The sequence below is a fragment of the Antedon mediterranea genome, chromosome 3 (assembly GCF_964355755.1).
Source record: "Antedon mediterranea chromosome 3, ecAntMedi1.1, whole genome shotgun sequence".
In the NCBI taxonomy this organism is placed as follows: domain Eukaryota; kingdom Metazoa; phylum Echinodermata; class Crinoidea; order Comatulida; family Antedonidae; genus Antedon; species Antedon mediterranea.
Window position 1 is genome coordinate 32,082,953 of NC_092672.1, and position 22,969 is coordinate 32,105,921.

Sequence of the window (22,969 nt, forward strand, 5' to 3'; positions counted from 1 at the left end):
GATTATATTTGATTAATCAGTTCAATTTTGTTTTTAGTGAAAGTTAAATAATATAATAAATAAAATCTGAACAAATGATATTTTTAGTATAAACAAGAAATAAAATTGTGTTTAAATATTAATATTAATTTCAATATTTCATTTTTGGCGTTCCATACACACCAATAATTTTCACGCATGAATGCACATCATATAAATAAATTACTGTAATGTATGTAGGCCTATTGTGAAAAGGATTGAGTCGTTGTCAAGATGGTCGTTGTCAAGATGGTCGTTGTAAAAGGAGTAAAAACCAAATTTGTGTGGAAGTTAAAGTGAATATTTTTTAGTAGAATAATTTGGACGGTATGTTAACCATTTTGTAGTATAGTTAGTAATTAAAAATGCTAGGCCATACTACTGTTTGTCATGATTATGAGCAGAGCCTGATAATCCTCCATCATGAGCAGAGAAGAGTGATTTCGTTTATTAGTACTGTAGGCGGACCTCCAGACAGCCCCCAGCCCATGATGCAATGGAGCCACAATCATCATAAATGTCATGTAATGATAGGATAGGAGTAGCATTACATTGTAGTCTGTAGGCCTACTGTAGGCTTTAAATACTGCACACACATGGAGAAAATGATAATTGAATCAACATATATAACTAGCTAGGCCTATGATATGAAACTGTAACTAAAGTACAAGTCTTCTGTAATAATTTGCTAGTTTACCTCCATGGTCCAGGTCTATAGTTAGTACTAGAATATTACTATACTACTGACTGTGTAAAATGTTAAAATTTCATTTACAGGGACACATATGTTGGCCAAAAAATTTGCAAAATTTTGGTTGGATCGTTCTAAGAGTCCGAAAAAAGGTGAAGATGAGATCGACAATCAAGGACACGGAGAAACAGAAGATGACCTTTTGGCGGCAAAGTTTGCAAAACGAAAAATGGAAAGTAAACAACTTGCCGCTAAAATTAGACAAGAACAAAAAGAAGCAGAAGAGTTACTGATTGAGCGGAAACAGAAGTATGAAGATAAACAAGAGTTAATGACGAAGCTAAAAGAATACAATGACCAGAACGTGAAACTTGAAGAGGACCAAGAAGAACAAAGGAAGCAGTTGATGGAAACTCTCCTGAAAGAAAATGAGGATCGTAGGGCGAAATTTGATGGAACGTCTGAACAAAGAGAACTGCTTTGTGGACAGTTGAATCAGCAGAAAATGGATGATCAGAAAGAGATAATGATGAAATTGGAAAAAGAAGCCGACTTAAACAAGTTAAAACTGGAACAACAAATCAACAACAACCAAGAGTTTTTGATGTCTAGTAGTAAACAAGAAAGTAATGTTGCTAAACCAAATTTTCATCGGCAAATGAGTGACGATAGAGACAATTTAGAAACATTGTTTACGCAGGGTGATGAATTTTTGAAAAACAAAAAGAAACAAGTTGATATAGAGAGAAAAAACTTTGAAATTAACCTTCAACAAAAAGTTGAAAAAAGTCAGTCTGATCAAAAGGAAAATGCAATCAAAAAGAAAGAGTTGCTTTCTGATTTAAAGACGTTAGATGAAAAGAAACGAAAAGAACTGAAAGAAAGAGAAATCAAGAAGGAGGAATTGATGCTGAAAATGAAACAAGAAAGAGAAGAGAATGCAGCGAAATTGAAACTGAGAGAAGATGAAAAACAGAAAATGATGCATATTTTAAAGCAACAACAAGAAGATACTAAATTGAAATTAGATAAAGGGGAAGCCAGGAAAAAAGAATTCTTTGGTAATTTGCTAAAACACAAAGATGATGTACAACAAGATTTGTTAAATAAATTCCAGAAAGGAGCCAAAGATATGAGTTTAAGTATAAAACAGAGAGATGAAGAAAAAAGGGATGAAAAAAAACAAGTACGGCAGTTATATGAAAACAGAATAATGGAGATGCAACAAATGGGAGAAGAAATGAAGCAAACGATGGCAGAACAAAAAGGAAAGGATGCAGAGAATGAGATTCTAATCCAGAAGAGACGACAACTAGTGAAAACATCAAGCCTCACAGAAAGCAGCAGTGAAGTCTCAAGTGTATTGGTCACGAAACTGAAGAAACTGGAAGAGGAAAGAGGTCAGTTATCTCTCCTGATAAAACAGGCTAACGAGGAGAATCAATTGATGATGAGCAAAGTGGTTAAGACCGGACATGATGGTCCAATGATTTCACTCGAAAGACAAGACGAAATGGATGAATTGTTAAAGAAACTGAGACAAAAAGATGAACAGAAGAAAGAAATAACGGCTACTGTAACTATCAGAGATTCTTGTGATGAAGGGGATTTACGTGCACGGTTTAAAAGAAGATCTACAGAAAATGATCTCTTGATATCCAGAATAAAACAAGGAAATGAATATTAGCTATTTTGTTCTATCTCATCATTCAGACACCTTGAAAAAGTAAAAGGGATTATGGTGCTGTTACCATGTCTTTCTTCCATAATAACGGACTTGATTTATAATTGGTTATCACAGAGTGCGATGTCTGTGCGGAAGAGATTTGAAGGTCATTACAGGATGTATGAAATGTTGATATGAAGTTTGTGGTACACCAAGTATACAGTTAAGAACTGTTGAGTTTCTCAATGTTTCGATCAATATATTTCGATCGTCCTCTCAGGATGTTTGGAGTTACAGGGATCAAAAATGGAATTTTGCAAATTATAGATGTATTGTCCCTTTGTCAAATTCCAAAAAAAAAAAAAAAAACATTTCGAAAAAAAGTGGGTCATTTTGATGTATCATCATAGTTATTAATTTTCCCAAAAAATGAGTTGAAAAAAAAAAATCATTTAACTGAAATACAGACGTTTTTTGGTTAAAAAAATAACTTTGACTTCCAGTCAATGTTTTCTATCAAAACATATCTCATAATGCAACGCGCTTATTTGGCTACTCTGTATGCATAATCATAAAACTTCCTCGCGATCTGTGTGAAAACACCTTCTCATCCGTGACGAGTTGTAAACAATCCTAATTAGCATCATGCATAATGTATACTCATGGTTTGAAATCTTTGTTTACTTTCGCTCCGGACGATTATCCAGATGAAATGTAATCAAATTAATTTAGCTGTTAATTACGTAAAATTTTTTTTTTTGGCTCGAATTTTCGACTTAAGGTGAATAACTTTAATATTACTTTGATATGGCCAATTTAAATTTAGAATATTTTGACCTTCATTTTTTGGTGTTTCAAGGGACAATACATCTGTCTTCTTACATGTGTCTTCTATTTTATGGACAGCGACATTTTGTCCTTGTATCAACTTTATGTTTGATCTATTGAATTGTATATATAGTGCTATATTGTTAAACAAAGTATTTATTTAGAACTTTGTGATGTGGAGTAGCTTTGCATAAGGCTGTTGAGTAATTGGTCAGATGTTTGCCCTATTCTCAATATACTTAGTACTGTATGTACAAATTACATCAGAGTAGGGCAAAAATCTTATCAAAGTATTTATTTAGAAGTTTGTGATAGCGAGTCAGTATTACAGGGTATATTTAAAAGTAGTGTTTTTAGAAAAAAACAGCCTTAAAGTGTACTTAAGTTATAGATTATTGAACATATTTATTAGTGATGATATTATGATGTGGTATAGTTACACAATTGTAAAGGTGGGTGAGTTTTAAGTACAGTACTACTGTATATATAAGGCATTTTAAGATAGTGATGTCGATTTGTATGCTTCAGCTGCAAATAATTCTGGATTATTTACTACCTCTGGTTTTTATGAAGAATACTTTTTGTATTCTATGGCACAATGCCTACTGCGTGTTCAATTAACCCAACTGAAATTACTTGCTTATTGTTACATTATGAATGGTGGCAAACATTTAAAAAACAACAATGTATTGAAAGATGGGAATGTATGAATTGAAAGAATTCATTGAAGTAATAGTAGAAACCGGAACAGATGTGGAAGGACCTTCAGCTCGAATACTGTATCTAACCAAAATGTTGACCTGGCTCAAGCAACCTATCACATACAGTAGTAGTAGCTGTTTAGACACAATCTTAAACCCTGTCAACACTATCAAAAATGTGTGATGTGCTTAAATATGGTAGTGATATGACATCATGTCCATATATGGGCACATCACATTTTTTTGTCACAAAGTTTGAGAGTGTTGTCAGAGCATTACAATGGTTAGTTCTGTTAGTGAAAATTATGTAAAAAAATGCTGTTTCGACATATATATAAACAAATCAGGCAAAGAACATTAATTCTAAACCGCCCGGTGATATACTGACATTTAATTAATTAATTTGAAAGGATAAGGATGGGGAAATCTGTGAGAATAATAATAATAATACCACATTTATATAGCGCCCTTTTCATGAGTAATCATGTTCAAAGGCGCTTTACAAGGATTATTACCCCAGTATTTTTTGGGATCAATCACGTATGGAAACATACTCCCATAATGCAGCCGGTAACCAGCGCAAAGTTGTCTAGATCTAACTGGGTACCCATTTATACACCTGGGTGGAGAGAGGCAACGTAAGTAAAGTATCTTGCCTACGGATACAAGCAATGCGGCGAGAGTTGGATTCGAACCTAGGTCTAACGATCGGTAGTCCAACGTCCAACACACTGCGCCACACGCAGAAAAATATATATACGAACAGAACTGCAGTATCCTTTGATAGTGTAGTCAGAGCTTTACAGCTACTAGTGCTAGTGCTAGTATACAAACTCAGTGATGTGGACAAAAATGCCGATTTTGACAAGTTTGTAAATATGCAGCTGAGTGGATAAAATATATAGTACTGTACAGAACTGCAGTATCCTGTAGATATACTGATCAATCAATTTATTAATTTATAACTTTAGCTTTATGATAGTGAATTTTGTCTTAAAATATAAAGTATTGATATAGTTAGTGTACAAATGTTTATCTGTGAACACTTTCTTGTCTTTATCGACTATTATTTGGTAGAGAAGTTTGTGGTGCTAATGACTTAGTTTGAGTTTATACTGGAGGCTGTCATGACTATTTTCAGGATCACATGATTACGACGTAGTATTTGATTCGCTGAGTTCACAATCCCGAGCAAGCGTTTTGCCCGAACATCTGCAGTTTGCCAATTGGTTTACACTTCCAAACTTTTCTTGCCAAACTTAGGTTTGACTATTTTACCGCTAATGATGTCAATGAAGAATTTAAATAAATAAAACACTGTATTTATTGTATTCATATGACTACTGTTCATGGAAAATAAAATACAGTATCTTTAAAACCACAAATTAATATATACAGTTGAAGCTAAGCCTGTAAATTAGTTGTAAATGCATTGAAATCTTTGATAGCAAAGGCAAGCTGACTGTCTTCTGAATCTGTATCGTGAATAGTTGAAAGGGCCTTGTTTCCAAATTCTTGAGCCTAGAATAGAAGAAAAAATCAAATACTCTATAAAGTTGGCAGGGAGGACTTTCTATTGAGAACTACAGCTTTGCCTACACTATCAAACTAGTTTGACAAAAAAAGTGTGGTGTGCTCAAATATGATAGTTTATGACATCATCGTGTCCATATATGAGCACATCACATTTTTTTGTCATATAAAATTTGATAGTGTAGACAGAGCTCAAGACTAAATGAATGTGTTATACCTTATCATTGCTCTCAAGTATGTAATATAACATTGCCAAAGCATGGCAGACACGTGACAGCATATCTGGACCGTGATTTGTTGACTGCTCTCTGATGTCATGCACTGCATGAAGAACTTGTTTAGCCTCTGCTTGTTGTGCTTCATCTGCAACAAAATTTCAAAGGTATATAAAGTATTCACTCTCTTTGTCATTCACATGACTGTTAGCTATTAATCTGTATGCTGGAGATCCCCCAGAAGACCACCTCCCATCCCAATGCTTTTGAGGGTCCACATAAGCTGAAACGACCGGTACTAGTCCCTCTTCCTGGAAGAACGTATTTATTTACAATACTGTATACAGGCCATTGCTTTCTTTTTAATAAATTTAGAATAGCTACCTAACGTTTCCTCAACTGGTTTCTCAATGGATGCCGGACCAACACGTGACGAAGGCTTTGGTGGATGAATCCGTTGGTTAATTATACGAAGAAGGTGTTTATGCCAAATGGCTGTGACCCTGGTATAAAGGGAATCTGCAATATCCATTCGGTTCTGACGGAAGAACACATTAGCCATGTGGAAGTACCCTCCAGATGTTTGGATGTCGTCTGTTCCGAATTCTTCGGAGGCATGATATATCTGAAGGTGAGAGACAAACAATTGTGGTAGTTAATGAAAAAATGTATAGAATTTTTTGTGTATACAAATGATAGGTAAATATTATGACTACAGAATATCATCATATGCGTATAACTGAGTTATGGTTCTAGATCGAATCCAGGCCCCCGACTGGCACCATTTTAAAAATAGCTATTAAGTTAATTAATTTTTTCTTTGGAAACCATCAGTGGACACTGGATTTGGGTCCTCAAGTGGTATTATGTTATTTAGTCCTTAATCTCAAAATTCATGTACTGCATTAACTTGTTCGGGAAATAAAGTTAAAGCTCTGTTTACATTATCAGATTGTATGTGAAAAAAAAAATGTGCCCATATATGGACATGATAATGTCATATCATTATCATACTTGGGCATATCACTACCGTACTTGGGCATATCACACTGTCAAACTTCTTTACAAAAGACTTCTTTACAAAAGTAAAGCTTACGTCGTCTGCTAAATGCGCTCTGGCTGTTTGATAGTCTCCTTTTGCAGCAAACAGTAGGCCTAGGTTACGGTAGAGCTTAGACTTGATAGCATTACTGCAGGTTGGAGTCTTCAGCACTGTCCACTGTGCTTGTGCAAGGTACTCTTCTGCTTGTGTTAGTTTATGTAGACCTAACATAAACATCAATAAAACACAATAAGTATTTTTTAATATAGTAAAACCCCTATTAATTATTAGTTAAGTAGACACTTTAGGACCCCTTAAAATAATCTTTTTTTTTCCAGACAAAAATATTACTTATTACATAATATTAACATATATACATATTCAACATTTCTTTAGAAACAGTTGAAAAAATAAAAGAAGTATACATTCAACCCATATTAAGTTAGTTAAACACTTTTGGATCCCTAAAAAATTTCTTCAGCCAAAATAAATTGAATATTTGAAATGGACTAGGTGTTATTAAGGTGTTATTAATGCCAATACTACCTGGAACAGTTATCCCTGTTGTGAAGTAGTTATAATAAACTTCTTATGTTTATTTATTTGGCTGCATCCATTAAAATACAGTAGCTCCAATAATTAAACAGAAATGTACCTGTACTGTATCATGTTTTTTTAGAAATCAATTCTTACCTATACTCGCCTCGGCTAAAATGAGGTAAGATGGAACAAGTTGGATGCTATCTAGGCCATGAACGTCAATGCTGAAGCGCAACGACTGCATCGCTGCCGGCACGGCCTGCTCGTGTCGACCCTCAAACAGCAGCTTCTGACCCATTGTTCTGGTAAGGTCAATCATGTCTTTCTATTTAAAATAAAATTATGTTATTAGACAAAACTTTCATTGTTTTAGAGAATAAAAGCTCTGTTTACACTATCAAACTAGATTGAAAAAAATGCACAAATATGGTAGTGACATGGCATCAGCACAATAATACAGCACATTTTGTTGTCACATAAACTTTGATAGTATAGACAGATGAGATGTTGAGCTGGTTTGATTATAAGTCAGGAAACATACAGAAATTCCTTAAAAATGGAGTTCGAGAGGAGTTTTCTTCAGAACTACCTGTCTTTGTAACTTTTCAGCCTCCCGTTTCTGCCTCTCTTCTTCAGAAGGCAGGAATGGCAGGGAGATAGTCCGCAGAGGTATCAGAAGCTGACAGATCTTCATGTGGATTCCCATCCAATCTGCATCTTGGTGTTCTTTGCCACTGTGAAAATAAGAATCTATAAATATCATACCTGTACTATTAATAATGTTGAATGTAAATGTTTAAAAAAATGTTATGAAAAATGAATAATTAATCATTTTCTACTAATCTATTCTAGGCCATTTCATACTTTTTAATTAAGTTAATCACTTGCGTGGAAAAGAAAACTAAAAAAAAAAATAATGTTTTCACTTGTAAAAAAGACAAAATAAACAGTTAAATTAAACCAAAATCCCATTATTGAATTCCAGTTGATCAATAGGCCTAGTACTAGTAGTAGGCTAGGCCTAGCCTAGACTTTTTTTTTTTTCTTTTAAATTCATTTTTTTTCAAGTTTTTAATAATTTTATTTTCAATCCATTTTTTTGCTGAAACTAAAAGTGATTAACTATTATTATGTGACATAAAAATGACATAGGCCTAGGCCTATTCAACAGAAACAATTCTTTTATCAGGAGTTATAAATATATCTAGGCCAGGCTAGGCTAGTTGCCCTCCTGATCGACTAAACCGCCTCGTCGTACGTAATTTTGTAAGCTTGCTAGGCCTAGCTAGGTCTAGCTAGTAGAGGCGGGTAGGCGCGCCTACCCTATAGTAGGTAGGCCGGTAGCTTATCCTTTATAACGATGTTTTCGATCGTATACATACCAATAATATGTAACTCGGCATTTCATACATTGTACAAACGCTGGTTTTTGACAAAGTTCACATAATAATTTCACACCCTTTGGGTTTGCTAGCGGATTTAACGTCATTTTATGTACACACATAAATGGAATTAAAGAAGTGTGGTGGTGGTAAATTAAATTAGAGCGTTTGGTTGCTTTAGAAACGAAACCTTTTTAAAGTGCGCCCGCTATATTTTAAGTGTTTTAATAGTTTTGTGTGTAGTATTAGTACGTACCACCACTGTACTAACTATACCGTACTACATGCGCCTCCTACGTAATTACCTCATCTGCTAAACTAATTTTAATCTATATTAATATAATTATGCAAAATATTTGTAAATGTGTATAATACATTTATATAACATATATTTTATGTATCTATAAAAATGTATATAAAATGTAGTCACTATATGAATCGATACAAGCATACAAATATCTATAATAATAGGCCCTCTGACACATGATATTCATTTTATTTTAATTTGTATTTAAATTAAAGATAAAAGACATTTTAGTCGTAATATCGGCTTATACATAATAATTATATAATCATTTGTATATTAATATACTCAAATGACGCAACAATTACATATTTAAGATCAATTGTGTACAATTTATAGTTAGTTATTAGTTATGAAGGCCTAAGAAATAAAACGTCAAGATATTAATTTAAGCAGACAATTTGTCAAAAGATTTGAAGATGAAGCTTCATCATTGGTTATTTCAACATCTTCTTCGCGGTTCCTATACGCGTATAGCTCATCACGTGACCGTTTGTCCCGCATTAACATGACGTCAAGTGGTCGAAAATTAAGTGGCCAATCAACAATTGGTTTCTTCTTGGAGTACGCTTTGCAACCGCATGAAGTCCGTTTGTTGAATTTCGAGGAATGTTGTTTTTTCTTCTGACTCTTATTTTCTATTGGACTGTAAATAAATAGATAAACATTTTATTGTAGGTTAATAAGAAAACAGAGAACAAAATTCACCAAACACACGTATGACCAGGCCTAGGCTATGCCTAGCCTGTATAGACCTAGTAATAATAACGTTGTCTGTCTCTAGTAGTAGGCTAGTAGGACACGGAAATGTGAACGTCCTTTTAACGTTTCCGTGCGTACTGAAGTTCATTAACCGCCACAACATTTATGAAACACGTAAATGTGATTTTAACACCCGCATTAATTTGTGTTTTGAATAACAAATATCCTGTACCTAAATTGTACTTGTGAAATATACTTGTATTCTCGTTTGTCGAATGAAAAATAAATGTTCACCGCTGTGCTCAAGTCTGCCGTATAGATTAACGTTTGACGCCGTTCATTCATGGTGTCCGCCCTTTATGTCTATGCCTGTAGTGAGTAAGTAGGCTAGGTTTTGATTGCTATTAGATCCTTTGATGCAAAACGCACACCAATGGTAAAGTTCGCTCAAAAAAAGAAATATTGTTTTTTAATTTGAGGTTTTTCGTTTTGTTTTTAGTTTATTTGGAAACACGCATAGAATCTTTTGCGTTAAATTTATACTACAGTGCGTACACGCGTGTTCAAAAGTTGTTGCGTTCTACACAGCGTACACGCGCTTCATGTCCATAGTTTCTACAGCGCGTAAACGCGCTGCAAGTTTAAGGAGTACAGTTACTTTTGGAATTTTTGCGAATAATTGTATATTCACTTTGTGAGGCGCTTGTGTAAGATATTGAATAAAAAACCTTATTTGATTAATGTTATTTTTTCCAAATCAAATAATTTATATTGATCTTGTTGTTTTGTTGAGAGATAAACAAATACAATTAAAATACTACACTAAGGAGTCATGTTTGCATTTACATTTGTTGACACGTAAGCATATAGTCAATCAATTTATTGCTGATACAATTAAATTATCCGATTTTCATAACTCTATTGCCCACCTGTTTTGCAAAATTTGTTTAAAATAAAATCGACCTATTGTGTGACACAACTCATTTATCATTTGCCTCACGAAATATTATAAGCGTTGATGCTCTCGTGCGAAACGCGAAATTGAGTTTCCCCTATCTTCTCGTTTCTTAGATTTTTAGAAGAAAACAATTTATTAAGGCCTATATTAATGCTTGGTTCCCACTAGAGACGCAACACAAGGACGCAACGTAAGTGAGTTGACCAATTACAAGCCATAGATTATTCGAACTGTCGCTTGTGAGTGGTCAACACGCTTGCGTTGCGTTTACGTCCTTGCGTTGCGTCAGTGGGAACCAATCTTAAATGCAACATAGGTTGTATAGTTCCAATCATTATGCCCATGCTGTCCTATATAATATATAATTCAATAACTCTCTATATTAATTTTTTATGTACGGTACTATTACCAAAGTGTAAGGTCAAAGAAAATTCAGATATAAGAAAAAAAATCTAAAGCTCTGTCTACACTATCAAACTTTATGTGACAAAAAAATGCGATGTGCCCATATATGGACAAGATGTCATATCACTACCATATTTGGGAATATAACCACTATATTTGGGCAGATCACACTTTTTGTAGTGTAGACAGAGCTAGCTTTATAAGCCATTGAGAGTCAAATCAAACCATTTGTGTGTGTTTGGACGTGACTATAATACAATAAAAATCGGAAGTGGTCATTTGGCAATATCACGGGTGTATATCTGTGTATCATCATAATCACATACCGATCTTGTTTGATCGTACTAACTTATCATGTAAACATTATAAAGATAACACAACTTCTGTCGAAATAATCACCAAAATCGGAAAATACCGACTTCACCAGAATTTAGACCTAATTCTATGAATGTTGATAACTTTAATTAATTATAAATAATTTCTAAACTGAAACCTGTCAATAAAAGTGCATATTATATAAACAAGTTTAATTTTGATGGCTTTTATGTACTGTAATGTCTGTATATCTTGAAACTATGGTAAAGCGTGGTTCCCACTAGAGACGACGCAGCGCAGGGACGTACGCGCAACGCAAGTGAGTTGACAAATGACAAGCCACTGTTGTGGAATAATCAATCGATTGTGATTGGTCAAATCACTTAGGTTGCGTTACGTCCTTGCGTTGCGTCAACCAAGCTTAACACATTAATAATTAGTTGAAAAATTCATTTAAAATAACTGTTTTTATAATGTATCTATTGAAGGCTTTCCCAACAACTTTTAATCGTAGGCCCTAATAACGATTGACAATAACTTTCGTGTCGATACAGCGATTTTATTTTTATTATTGATCATGACGTCATTTTTTTGGATTTGATAAAATATAAATAATTGTTATAATATTATTTTTATCAAAGACAGCAAAAATGACTGTCCTATAGTAATTCTAGAATGAAATCTTCTAATTTATTTTGTTCTATGTGTAAGAAAAATTAAAGTTTATCTATTTATCGTCGATCGTTATCGTCGTAGTGTGCACCGGCCTTTAGCTTGACGGTCGATGATGACATAATGAGTGTACCCGCCCAATCCTGATTGGTCCTATAAACAGTCATAACTTCAATTACTATTTCAATCACTTTACAATGTGTCACGTAGGCTATAATATATACCTTATTCAAATTGGTAGGATCGTTAAAGAAGTAGGCATATGACGTCACATACCGGTCCAAGTGTAGTTACCGAATGATTTGCGAGCTGGTTCTCGCTTTTACTTTTGTATAGAGGATTTAGATTAGTATTTTAATCAAATTGTTTGACAGGAAAAAGCCGGTCATAGTTTCATTTCTGGACGATGTTGACGATAGAATATTTGTTTCTCCTGTGGTTTGTTTTATTATCGGTATACAGTGTTTTTTCAGGTAGGTGTGTTCGATTACTCTTTCTCCCCCGCCCCTCTTCCCCTCTCACTTCATTCTTTAAACCGTTTCCCCATCTTCCGTATCCTGCTTGGCAGAATGGAAGATGGAGGAACGGTTTAAAGAATGAATTCTGCTGCTTGGCAGAATGGATGTGGTACCCACAACGTAAGCAGGAATTACAGTTCCTAAAATTGTTAGTAAAGAGTAAGATCGTTTACAATTGAATTACAAATAAATATTCCAATAGATCTTGCTCTAAGTTTTGGCTGAATTGGAGCCGGACGTGTGATGGAAATTTTGTTAAATGTCGGTCAAAAAGGGTTTGTTCAGTAACATGCAAATTCCTTGATACAGCATCGTATGTATTTCAAACATCAACTTGTCAATGACAAATTACTGTCATATAGAGATACAGCACTGACAATGTGTAGGCCTACATGTTCCTAGTTTGGTAATACGTCATGTATAGTTCAATACCCGAACATGTGCCCCGTGTGTTAATGGCACAGACCCCACTTGTTGAAAATGAACGAAAGAAAGTGAAAAGGGTATAGGACTTTGCAACTGAAAATAACATTCTGATTTCCATGGTAAATATAAGTCGATCTACGATTAGCACACAGTTTAGAACCATGCGGGATATTAAGACTGATTAGCGTAGCATATGTGGCTATGGATATTTCATTTTTGTATCTATAAACAAGGTTTATAACACAAAATGTATATAGAGTCAAAGGCTAATTTACACAGAAGAGCGGCAACGGTAAGTGGAAAACCACGTAGCTTGTCCCCACGTAGAATCTGTATCTATCCTAAGCGGAAACCGCCCGTCCTCTCCACTCTATATTTGTATTACCGTTACCACTCGTCTGTGTAAATTCCTTAAGACAGAGGTTCACTCTCTTATTCACAACCAACACATGTATTTTGAAAATGTTATTAATGTTTGATCCGGTTTAAGTTATTATTGGTTTCGATATTTAAGAAATCAGGAATTCCAGTATTAGGCCTACCAACTTTTAAGAACCAAAAACATCCGGGTTTTTAATGCCCCTCTTTCACATCGCCTCAAAACTCATTTCATTTAATTCGTCAGAAAAGAACAGATACATAACTTAAAACAAAATCAAAAGAGTTTCATCCAAATCCAAATGACTTCAAAAAGCGAAATGATATATAATATATAATAAATATGTTTACACACACTTCTCCGAAGTTTTTCTGCGATGTGAAAGTTGTATTAGATACTATAATATGCTAAAGTCAAGATTCCGTAGTAGGGTTATTTATTTACTTTTAGGCGTATATGTATACAGTATAACTCAGCAAATATATTCGTCAATATTTATTTAATAATACGCTATTTGGTGGTGGTCGAAAGTTATCTGTTTTGGCATTAGCACTTGAGTTTAAGTTATGCACACAATAACGTAGATTGCAATCGTTCTTAAATAACTTGAAAAACTCAAAATGTACTAGGCCTACCGAAACCTACATCACTGTACCACATGGTTCATTTGACTTGTAGCTATTTTGTTACGTGTGTTAAATTCGTGATATTTGCGAGAACCGTTAAAGCATGACATTTATATTAACATTTATCATCCATTGATAATGGTATATTTATTGATAAAAATCATCTTCATAGTAAAAATCTTAATATAAAATCGGCAAACACCAAAGAGATAAAAAAAAGAGTGAAGAAAGAAAAACTCACATGCTGAAGTCAGTCTATTTGATCAGCCATTCTTACCATATTATTAATGAGTTGTTAAAAAGTATAAATTCTGAGTTACTGAGTTTAAACTGTCATTGTCATGAAGGAACCCAATTTACAAGACCATTGGGACAAAAGGTTCTAGTCATGCTTAGAATTTAGCTGTTTCGGTATCTGTTGGTTTTTCAATAAACATTTTTTTTTGCGCACCGTAGACATCTCATGAGACTCGAGCGATTTAATGAAATACTGTACACTATTATTTATTAATGAGGCGAAAAATTGACTGATGAAATTTAACCGTATTAAGTTACACTATATACCTACTCGCGCAATTAAATAACTGGGGTCCTACAATGATACAAGCGACATAAAGCGCAGTCTCGCTAAACTGGTGGTATAGTCAGAATAGAAATTAACAAGGCCATGGCTGCAGTCGCGCGCGTGCGCAAATTTAAGTTAGTGTTTAGCGACCGAGCGACATAGTGCGCTATAGAGTCGCGTTGGGTTTGAGGGGGAAGATATGTGACTGCAGAGGAGATAAATACGTAATTTTAAATTACAGTACAATACCCCTTTAATTACAGGCCCATGATCCATTTATGTATATCTATATTTTGCCATTGATTGTAACCCATGTGGGAGAAAGGTTGTAATCAGCAGATAAGAACCTCTGTCTGTCTGTATACAGAATTTAATTGATATATCTTTTACTCTCTATTCTAGACGCAACTACTGTTGACAGTACTAATGTAACAAGACCTACTACCTATACAACCGATACATCCAGATTAACAAGTGACGAGGTTGCTTCTACAGAAACATATTCAACAATAAATTCGTCCGTTGTCGTCACCAATAGACTGACTAACTATACAGCTACGGGCACTACAGCTGTATTACCACTTACCAGCCTGGAAACAAGTGCAATAACTGAAAATGATATCGGTAACAGCATTACCTACCAATATGTACCTACAGTGTCCACGCATGGTACGACAAAACACCGTATTGAAACTACTAAACTTCCCACCACCATAACTACTGATGTTTCGACTGATGCTTCAACTGTCGCAATAGAGCATACTACAGTTAGTGAATATCAGACAACGAGAATTACAACGCATAATATGACATTTGGTACAGATTACGAAACTTTTTCACCAAGCCCTAAAAGCACAACGGAATTTGTCTCTGAAGCTGGGGTTACAGAGGATAACACAAGTGTTGCACTGCGCACTGATCATTCTGTGACAATCACTACCGAGAGAGAAACTGACCCTTCTACCATTGTTCCGACAGTAGCCGTAAATACATCCGATTCAGTAGCTACTCTTGCGCTAACTACATCAGTATCTAGCACCACTGAAAATACCAAGCGGTTCACCACACAGAGTTTTTCAACGCAGAACCTAACCAACGAAGTGACTTCTGGGTACTCGTCAACAAGTGGAGTAACTGGCATTCAAACAGTGGATACTACAACAGTAGATAATACAACCGCTCAAACAAAACTGCAGACAGAGGCCACCACAAGTCCCCAGTCGTCGAGCACTGCCAAACCTACTACAACGAATTCGGAAACAGATACTGTTACTGGTGTTATTGCAACTCACCAAGTTGCAACGGATGCCTTTCAGACAATAACACCACTTTTAACAACACAATTTCAAAAATCGACGCTACAGAAAACTACAGAGTGGGATTCTTCTGATGGGACAACACACTTTGTAACCTCGTCAACTAACGTATTTACGAATTTTTTTCCCGATTCGTCTACCACAAACAAAGTAATCACGTATTCCACAACTCGGTATACTACAAAAACGGATTCATTAACAGATAATATCGATTCAACCACCCAAGATATTCAAACAGAAACAACAACGGTGTCGCAAGAACCAAGTACTGCAGAGGTAAGCACGTATTGGGATTCTTCGACAGCTGAAGTACATACAATGAGTAAAATAATTACAGAACCTATTATTGATCATTCAACAGAACTTAAAAGTACAGAAATTTTTCAAACAACAGAAGAAGGTGCAGCAACCGATATAACTACAGAACCTGAACCTACGGATATTGTCCAAACAACAGAAGAAGGGGCATCGACCGATGTAACTACAGAACATGAAACTACGAAGATTTTCCAAACAACAGAAGAAGGTGCATCGACCGATATAACTACAGAACCTGAACCTACGGATATTGTCCAAACAACAGAAGAAGGGGCATCGACCGATGTAACTAGAGAACATGAAACTACGAAGATTTTTCAAACAAAAGAAGAAGGTGCAGCAACTGATGTAACTGAAGAACCTGGAATTACGGATATTGTCCAAACAACAGAAGAAGGGGCATCGACCGATGTAACTACAGAACATGAAACTACGAAGATTTTCCAAACAACAGAAGAAGGTGCAGCAACTGATGTAACTGAAGAACCGGGAATTACGGATATTGTCCAAACAACAGAAGAAGGGGCATCGACGGATGAAACTACAGGACATGAAACTACGAAGATTTTCCAAACAACAGAAGAAGGTGCATCGACGGATGAAACTACAGGACATAAAACTACGAAGAGTTTCCAAACAACAGAAGAAGGTGCATCGACCGATTTAACTAAAGAACCTGGAATTACGGATATTGTCCAAACAACAGAAGAAGGGGCATCAACCGATGTAACTACAGAACATGAAACTACGAAGAGTTTCCAAACAACAGAAGAAGGTGCATCGACCGATGTAACTGAAGAACCTGGAATTACGAATATTGTCCAAACAACAGAAGAAGGTGCATCAACCAATGTAGCTACAGAACATGAAACTACGGGTATTGTCCAAACAACAGAAGAAGTTGGAACGACCGATGTAACTACAGAGATTGTGCAAACAACAGAAGACGGAGCAGCGACCGATGTAACTACAAAACATGAAACTACGGATATTTTCCAAACAACAAAAGAAGCTGCATCAACCGATGTAACTACAGAACTTGAAATTACAGAGATTGTCCAAACAACAGGAAAAGGTGCATCAACCGATGTAACTACAGATCATGAAACAACGAGTATTGTCCAAACAACAGAAGAAGGTGCAGCGACCGGTGAAAGTACAGTGATTGTCCAAACAACAGAAGATGGTGCAGCGACCGCTAAAGCTACAGAACTTGAAACTACGAAGGTTGTCCAAACACCAGAAGCGACCGATGTAACTACAGAACCTGAAACTACGGATGTTTTCCAAACAACAGAAGAAGGTGCATCAACCGATGTAACTACAGAGATTGAAATTACGGAGATTATCCAAACAACCGCAGAAGCTGCAGTGACCAAAGTAGCTACAGAGATTGTCCAAACAACAGGAGAAGGGGCAGCAGCCAATGTAACTACAGAGATTTTCCAGACAACAGAAGAAGATGCAGTAACCGATGTAACCACAAAAATTGAAATTACGGAGATTGTCCAAACAACAGAAGACGGAGCAACGTCTGATGTTACTACAGAACTTGAAATTACAGAGATTGTACAAACAACAGGAGAAGGTGCAGCAACCGATGCAACCACAGAATTTGAAATTACGGAGATTGTCCAAACAACAGAAGACGGAGCGAAGTCTGATGTAACTAAAGCTCTTGAAATTACAGATACTTTCCAAACAACAGGAGAAGGGGCAGCGACCGCTACAACTACAGAACTCGAAACTACGAAGATTGCCCAAACTACAGAAGCGACCGATGTAACTACAGAGATTGTCCAAACAACAGAAGACGGAGCAGCAACCGATGTTACTACAGAACTTGAAATTACAGATATTTTCCAAACAACAGGAGGAGCAGTGACCGATATAACCACAGCTTTTGAAATTACGGAGATTGTCCAAACAACAGAAGAACGGGCATCGACCGATGTAACTATAGAGATTGTGCAAACAACAGAAGAAGGAGCATCGACCGATGTAACTACAGAGATTGTGAAAACAACAGAAGAAGGAGCATCGACCGATGTAACTACAGAGATTGTCCAAACAACAGAAGAAGGAGCATCGACCGATGTAACTACAGAGATTGTGCAAACAACAGAAGAAGGAGCATCGACCAAGGTAACTACAGAGATTTTGCAAACAATGGAAGAAGGAGCATCGACCGATGTAACTACAGAGATTGTGCAAACAACAGAAGAAGGAGCATCGACCGATGTAACTACAGAGATTGTGCAAACAACAGAAGAAGGAGCATCGACCAAGGTAACTACAGAGATTGTGAAAACAACGGAAGAAGGAGCATCGACCGATGTAACTACAGAGATGGTGCAAACAACTGGAGAAGGAGCATCGACCGATGTAACTACAGAGATTGTGCAAACAACAGAAGAAGGAGCATCGACCAAGGTAACTATAGAGATTGTGCAAACAACGGAAGAAGGAGCATCGACCGATGTAACTACAGAGATGGTGCAAACAACAGAAGAAGGAGCATCGACTGATGTAACTACAGAGATTGTGCAAACAACGGAAGAAGGAGCATCAACCGATGTAACTACAGAGATGGTGCAAACAACAGAAGAAGGAGCATCGACTGATGTAACTACAGAGATTGTGCAAACAATGGAAGAAGGAGCATCGACCGATGTAACTACAGAGATTGTGCAAACAATGGAAGAAGGAGCATCGACCGATGTAACTACAGAGATTGTGCAAACAACAGAAGAAGGAGCATCGACCGATGTAACTATAGAACTTGAAACTACAGAGAATTCAGAATTCAGTTCGTCTAAACAGTCGACGAATTATATTACTACAGAAGTCCAAACAAACCCAGTAACACACTTTACAGACTTCAAATCAACGATTCCTACGGCATCTAGACAAACAACGGAAATTGCTAAAACAAACATAGTAACTTCATTTCAAGAAACCACTGAAGAACTGGTTCCGTCAACTAGCTTATCTCAAACCAGTGACGTAGTTACGGCAGACTCTACAACACAAAAACAAACAACAAATATGTTATCAGTTGCTACCACAAATCCAACTGTATCTCAGAAAACGGCAAGTGATTTGGTACCGTCAACGAATCTAGCCACGACGGCATCAGTAACAACAAGTAAAGAGGCCACAACGACAACAGTAACAACAAGTAAAGAGGCCACGACGTCATCAGTAACAAAAGGAGTTTCGACAACGGATTTAAAATCGTCTGTCCAAACGACAGATATTTTATCAATTGCTACTACAAATCCAACTGAATGTCAGAAAACGACAAGTGATTTGGTACCGTCAACGAATCTAGCCACGACGGCATCACTAACAACAAGTAAAGAGGCCACAACGGCAACAGTAACAACAAGTAAAGAGGCCACGACGTCATCAGTAACAACAGAAATTTCGATAACGGAGTTAAAATCGTCTGTTCAACCAGAACAAACGACAGATAGTTTATCAATTGCTACTACAAATCCAACCATATCTCAAACAAGTGCTTTGGTACCGTCAACTAATTTAGCTCAAACAAGTAACGAGACCACGACGTCATCAGTAACAACAGGAGTTTCGACAACGGAGTTAAAATCGTCTGTTCAACCAGAACCGACGACTATCAACCCAATTCAAACTGTAGCCGAGAGTACCACAGATTCGACTTTGAATACCAATGGAGATTATAGTAAAATAACAACATTTGGAGTCATTACAGAGGCGAATAGGACGGGATACACATTGGTCACAACAGGTTAGTAAACCCTTGGACACAATGAACAATTCTAAAATGCTTGTTTATCATTGTGCCTCAGTATATATAGCCTCCATTTTGTAGAGCATTATATAAAAGAATTGCCATATGCTTTAGTTGACAACACAGTGAAGATGGTTTCGATGAAGTAAGATGAAGACATAACGACATAATGGTTTCAGTGAAAATTCAGTAAAGAAAATTAATTAATAACTTTTATTCTCATCTAGTTCTGACAACTTCAAATGGAGTACCAGATAAAGCCGTTTGGAGGGTTTTTGGATTGACTGTTGGTGTATTTGTAATATTGTTGATCTTAGCAACAATATGTGTGTATTTTGTATACTTTCATGTGTGTTATAAAAAACCAAATGAGCATATTATTTTACGTCCTTCAGTAAGTAACCATTTTTCTTCACCATTCAATATTTAAAAAAATGCTTTTAGGTAGGCCTAATTGTATCCACATTATTCTTTGTTTATTTGTGATGTGCCCATATTATATGGGCACGATGATGTCATATCACTACCAAATTTGGGAATGTTGCTACCATATTTGGGCAGTACATCAGACGTTTTTGTCAAATACACTGATAGTGTAGACATAGCTTCAGTGTTTGGTAAGTTAAAGTTGATATTTTATCTAATCTTTTTTCAGGACGTTCGTTTGCAATCGTACATGAACATAGACGTCGAAAATGCCCAAGTTGCAGACCCGAAATCCTCGGCAGGTGAGGTCGACAATAACCAGACCGCGTATGACACGTCTCTAGGGTGGCTAGCCGACAAGCTTGATCTCAAATTTGTAGACGAACTTGAAGAAGATGAGGGCTGGAAGATCGAAGGAGGTCCTAAACTTAATGAAGGCGCTAACTTGAACGATGACGACAGCAGCTCGATACCTATGTCTAATATAGGTGCCAAACCATTTCCCCTTACAGCTTCTGACATCTGAGAATTGGATAAGGGAGTACAGAGAGTATAGTGGATCGATCATGGACCCCGGACGCGATTTTTTTTTTCGTACATAAGTTGGGGACCCCATCATGAAACGTCACAAAATAAACATGAATAATTCATCAGTTAAATTTTCTTGTTCCGTGTGCACCCAAAGCGTATAGCAACAAGAAGTGATTACACAAGTGCGGTACGATTCTAGGCCTATCTCCGCTGTGGTTGCCGCGTGCGATTTCATAATAGAATAGCGGAGTTTTGTGCGGATTGTCGAAATAATCAGCCTTTAGTTTATGGTGTTTTTAATATAGTTGATTACTAAAGAATTACGTGTTAAAATTATAGGTTTTATTGATACTATTAGGCCTAATTACTAGTCTCTAAATCCCTGTATATTCTAGTAGTAGCTGTGTGGGTACGGTGTGTGTGACTTGTGTCTTTGGGCTATGTACGTCCAATTACTACTTAGTTTAATGTTTTGCCTAGCTGTCGATTAGCCTCGACACATTTTGCATAGTGGACGTGTGTGTGAAGAAGAGTGCGCGAAGGCAATCACGTGAATTGACCTAGAATCCTAGGCCTATTATTGTAGAAAGAATCGTATCGCAGTTGTTGTTCCGTGTGCACCCAAGCGTTCTTGGACATAGCCCAAAGAAAGCTTAGACCCACAAGAATAAAGAATGTGTATAATTTGTGTACTGTATTTTTTTAATTCTGCTATCAATTATCAAACAATGTACTCAAAGGAACTTTAAAAATGCGCGTATATGAACACATGAGATGGGAAGATTTGACCCACGAGAATAAAAAATGTATTTTTGTGTAATGTTTATTGTTTTTGCTGACTTATTACTCGGATTGTGTCATACCAAAGATAGTGTAACTATTACCAAAGATAGTGTAACTATCTTTGGTCATACCTAACACACACACACGTCACACACATCCACACAGCTACTACTAGAATAGACATGGGTTTAGAGACTAATAATTAGGCCTAATAGTATTAATAGAAACTATAATTTTAACACGTAATTCTTTAGTAATAAATTATATTAAAAACACCATAAACTAAAGGCCGATTATTTCGACAATCCACACAAAACGCCGCTATTCTTCAACAGCGGAGATAGGCCTAGAATCGTACCGCACTTGTGTAATCACTTCTTGTTGCTATACGCTTGGGTGCACACGGAACAAGAAAATTTAACTGATGAATTATTCATGTTTATTTTGTGACGTTTCATGAGGGGGTCCCCAACTTATGTACGAAAAAAAAAATCGCACCCCGGACGTACTACTAGCCTACTGACGTTGTGTGCCGTTTTTTGCACACGTTGAATGGACTCCAGACGGATTCAAATGTTAGGACAAGCCTATAAACTTGCTGATAAACTTAACTCAAATTGTGATGGATGGATTGTCGTTTAATATAGACAGCAGAGGCGGATCCATTCATTTGTTTGAGGGGGTTTGGCAACCGTAACCAGACTGAAACCAATTTGCAAATGTCTGGGATGATGGTTTTCATCAATGTTGTACGATCGCATGGCGAACTATAAGCTACAATTGTGGGCAGTTTTTGCACTACACGGAGTAGAGTGATTTGTTAGGTTTGTGAACACCGAAGAACCGGACGGCCGGATTAAAAAAATTCTTCATAGAATGATGTAGGTCGTTGCGCAAACAGTTTCAATATGGTTACATTTCAAGTTATGCAAAACAACTTTATTCTATCAGATGAGGGCGAAATTTAGATTTTTACTTGAGACCTGGTATTTTTATTTCTTGTATTGTCTGTATATAATTATATAATCGCAAAAAAAATATTGTCAAATAGAATGATTAAATCGATGTTTTTACCGTTGTACTCCATGTATTTTTATATTTTTTGGCTACTATTTTAAAATCGTCACGAACTGAATGGACTTGTCAAATAATAAATATACATCTGATGAATGATTATTGATGATGATAGTGATGTCAAAACCATTGCAGGTGTGATGCGAGAAAGATATCATACAGTCACCTGGCCTATATAAAAGTATTATCGAATTATTGTTCTTTTTATTGGCTTTATAATATAAAATTAAATCCCGGATATTTATGTATAATAATTGTGT

At 36.1% G+C, this 22,969-nt stretch overlaps 4 protein-coding genes across 4 annotated transcripts; 3 read left to right on the plus strand and 1 right to left on the minus strand.

Annotated features, from left to right (window-relative positions):
• Positions 1-235: 235 nt before the first annotated feature.
• On the plus strand, positions 236-4,836 carry LOC140045237 (uncharacterized). The gene is made up of 2 exons (XM_072090064.1): positions 236-345; positions 796-4,836. The coding sequence occupies exon 2, from the start codon at positions 804-806 to the stop codon at positions 2,394-2,396; it is 1,593 nt and encodes a 530-aa protein (XP_071946165.1). The 5' UTR covers positions 236-345; positions 796-803; the 3' UTR covers positions 2,397-4,836.
• A 47-nt stretch (positions 4,837-4,883) lies between these two features.
• Positions 4,884-8,780, minus strand: LOC140045238 (zinc finger MYND domain-containing protein 12-like). Its single transcript, XM_072090065.1, has 7 exons — positions 8,617-8,780; positions 7,824-7,968; positions 7,388-7,559; positions 6,749-6,918; positions 6,037-6,277; positions 5,655-5,800; positions 4,884-5,425 (listed from the first exon to the last, which is right to left on the minus strand). Exons 1-7 carry the CDS (start codon positions 8,736-8,738, stop codon positions 5,309-5,311), a joined length of 1,113 nt encoding a protein of 370 aa, XP_071946166.1. The 5' UTR covers positions 8,739-8,780; the 3' UTR covers positions 4,884-5,308.
• Positions 8,781-13,163: 4,383 nt separating this feature from the next.
• Positions 13,164-18,701, plus strand: LOC140044310 (uncharacterized). Its single transcript, XM_072088788.1, has 3 exons — positions 13,164-13,224; positions 14,889-18,553; positions 18,660-18,701. The coding sequence occupies exons 1-3, from the start codon at positions 13,164-13,166 to the stop codon at positions 18,699-18,701; spliced, it is 3,768 nt and encodes a 1,255-aa protein (XP_071944889.1).
• Positions 18,682-22,652, plus strand: LOC140043869 (uncharacterized). The gene is made up of 3 exons (XM_072088345.1): positions 18,682-19,892; positions 20,123-20,289; positions 20,551-22,652. The coding sequence occupies exons 1-3, from the start codon at positions 18,710-18,712 to the stop codon at positions 20,845-20,847; spliced, it is 1,647 nt and encodes a 548-aa protein (XP_071944446.1). The 5' UTR covers positions 18,682-18,709; the 3' UTR covers positions 20,848-22,652.
• The last annotated feature ends 317 nt before the right edge of the window (positions 22,653-22,969 follow it).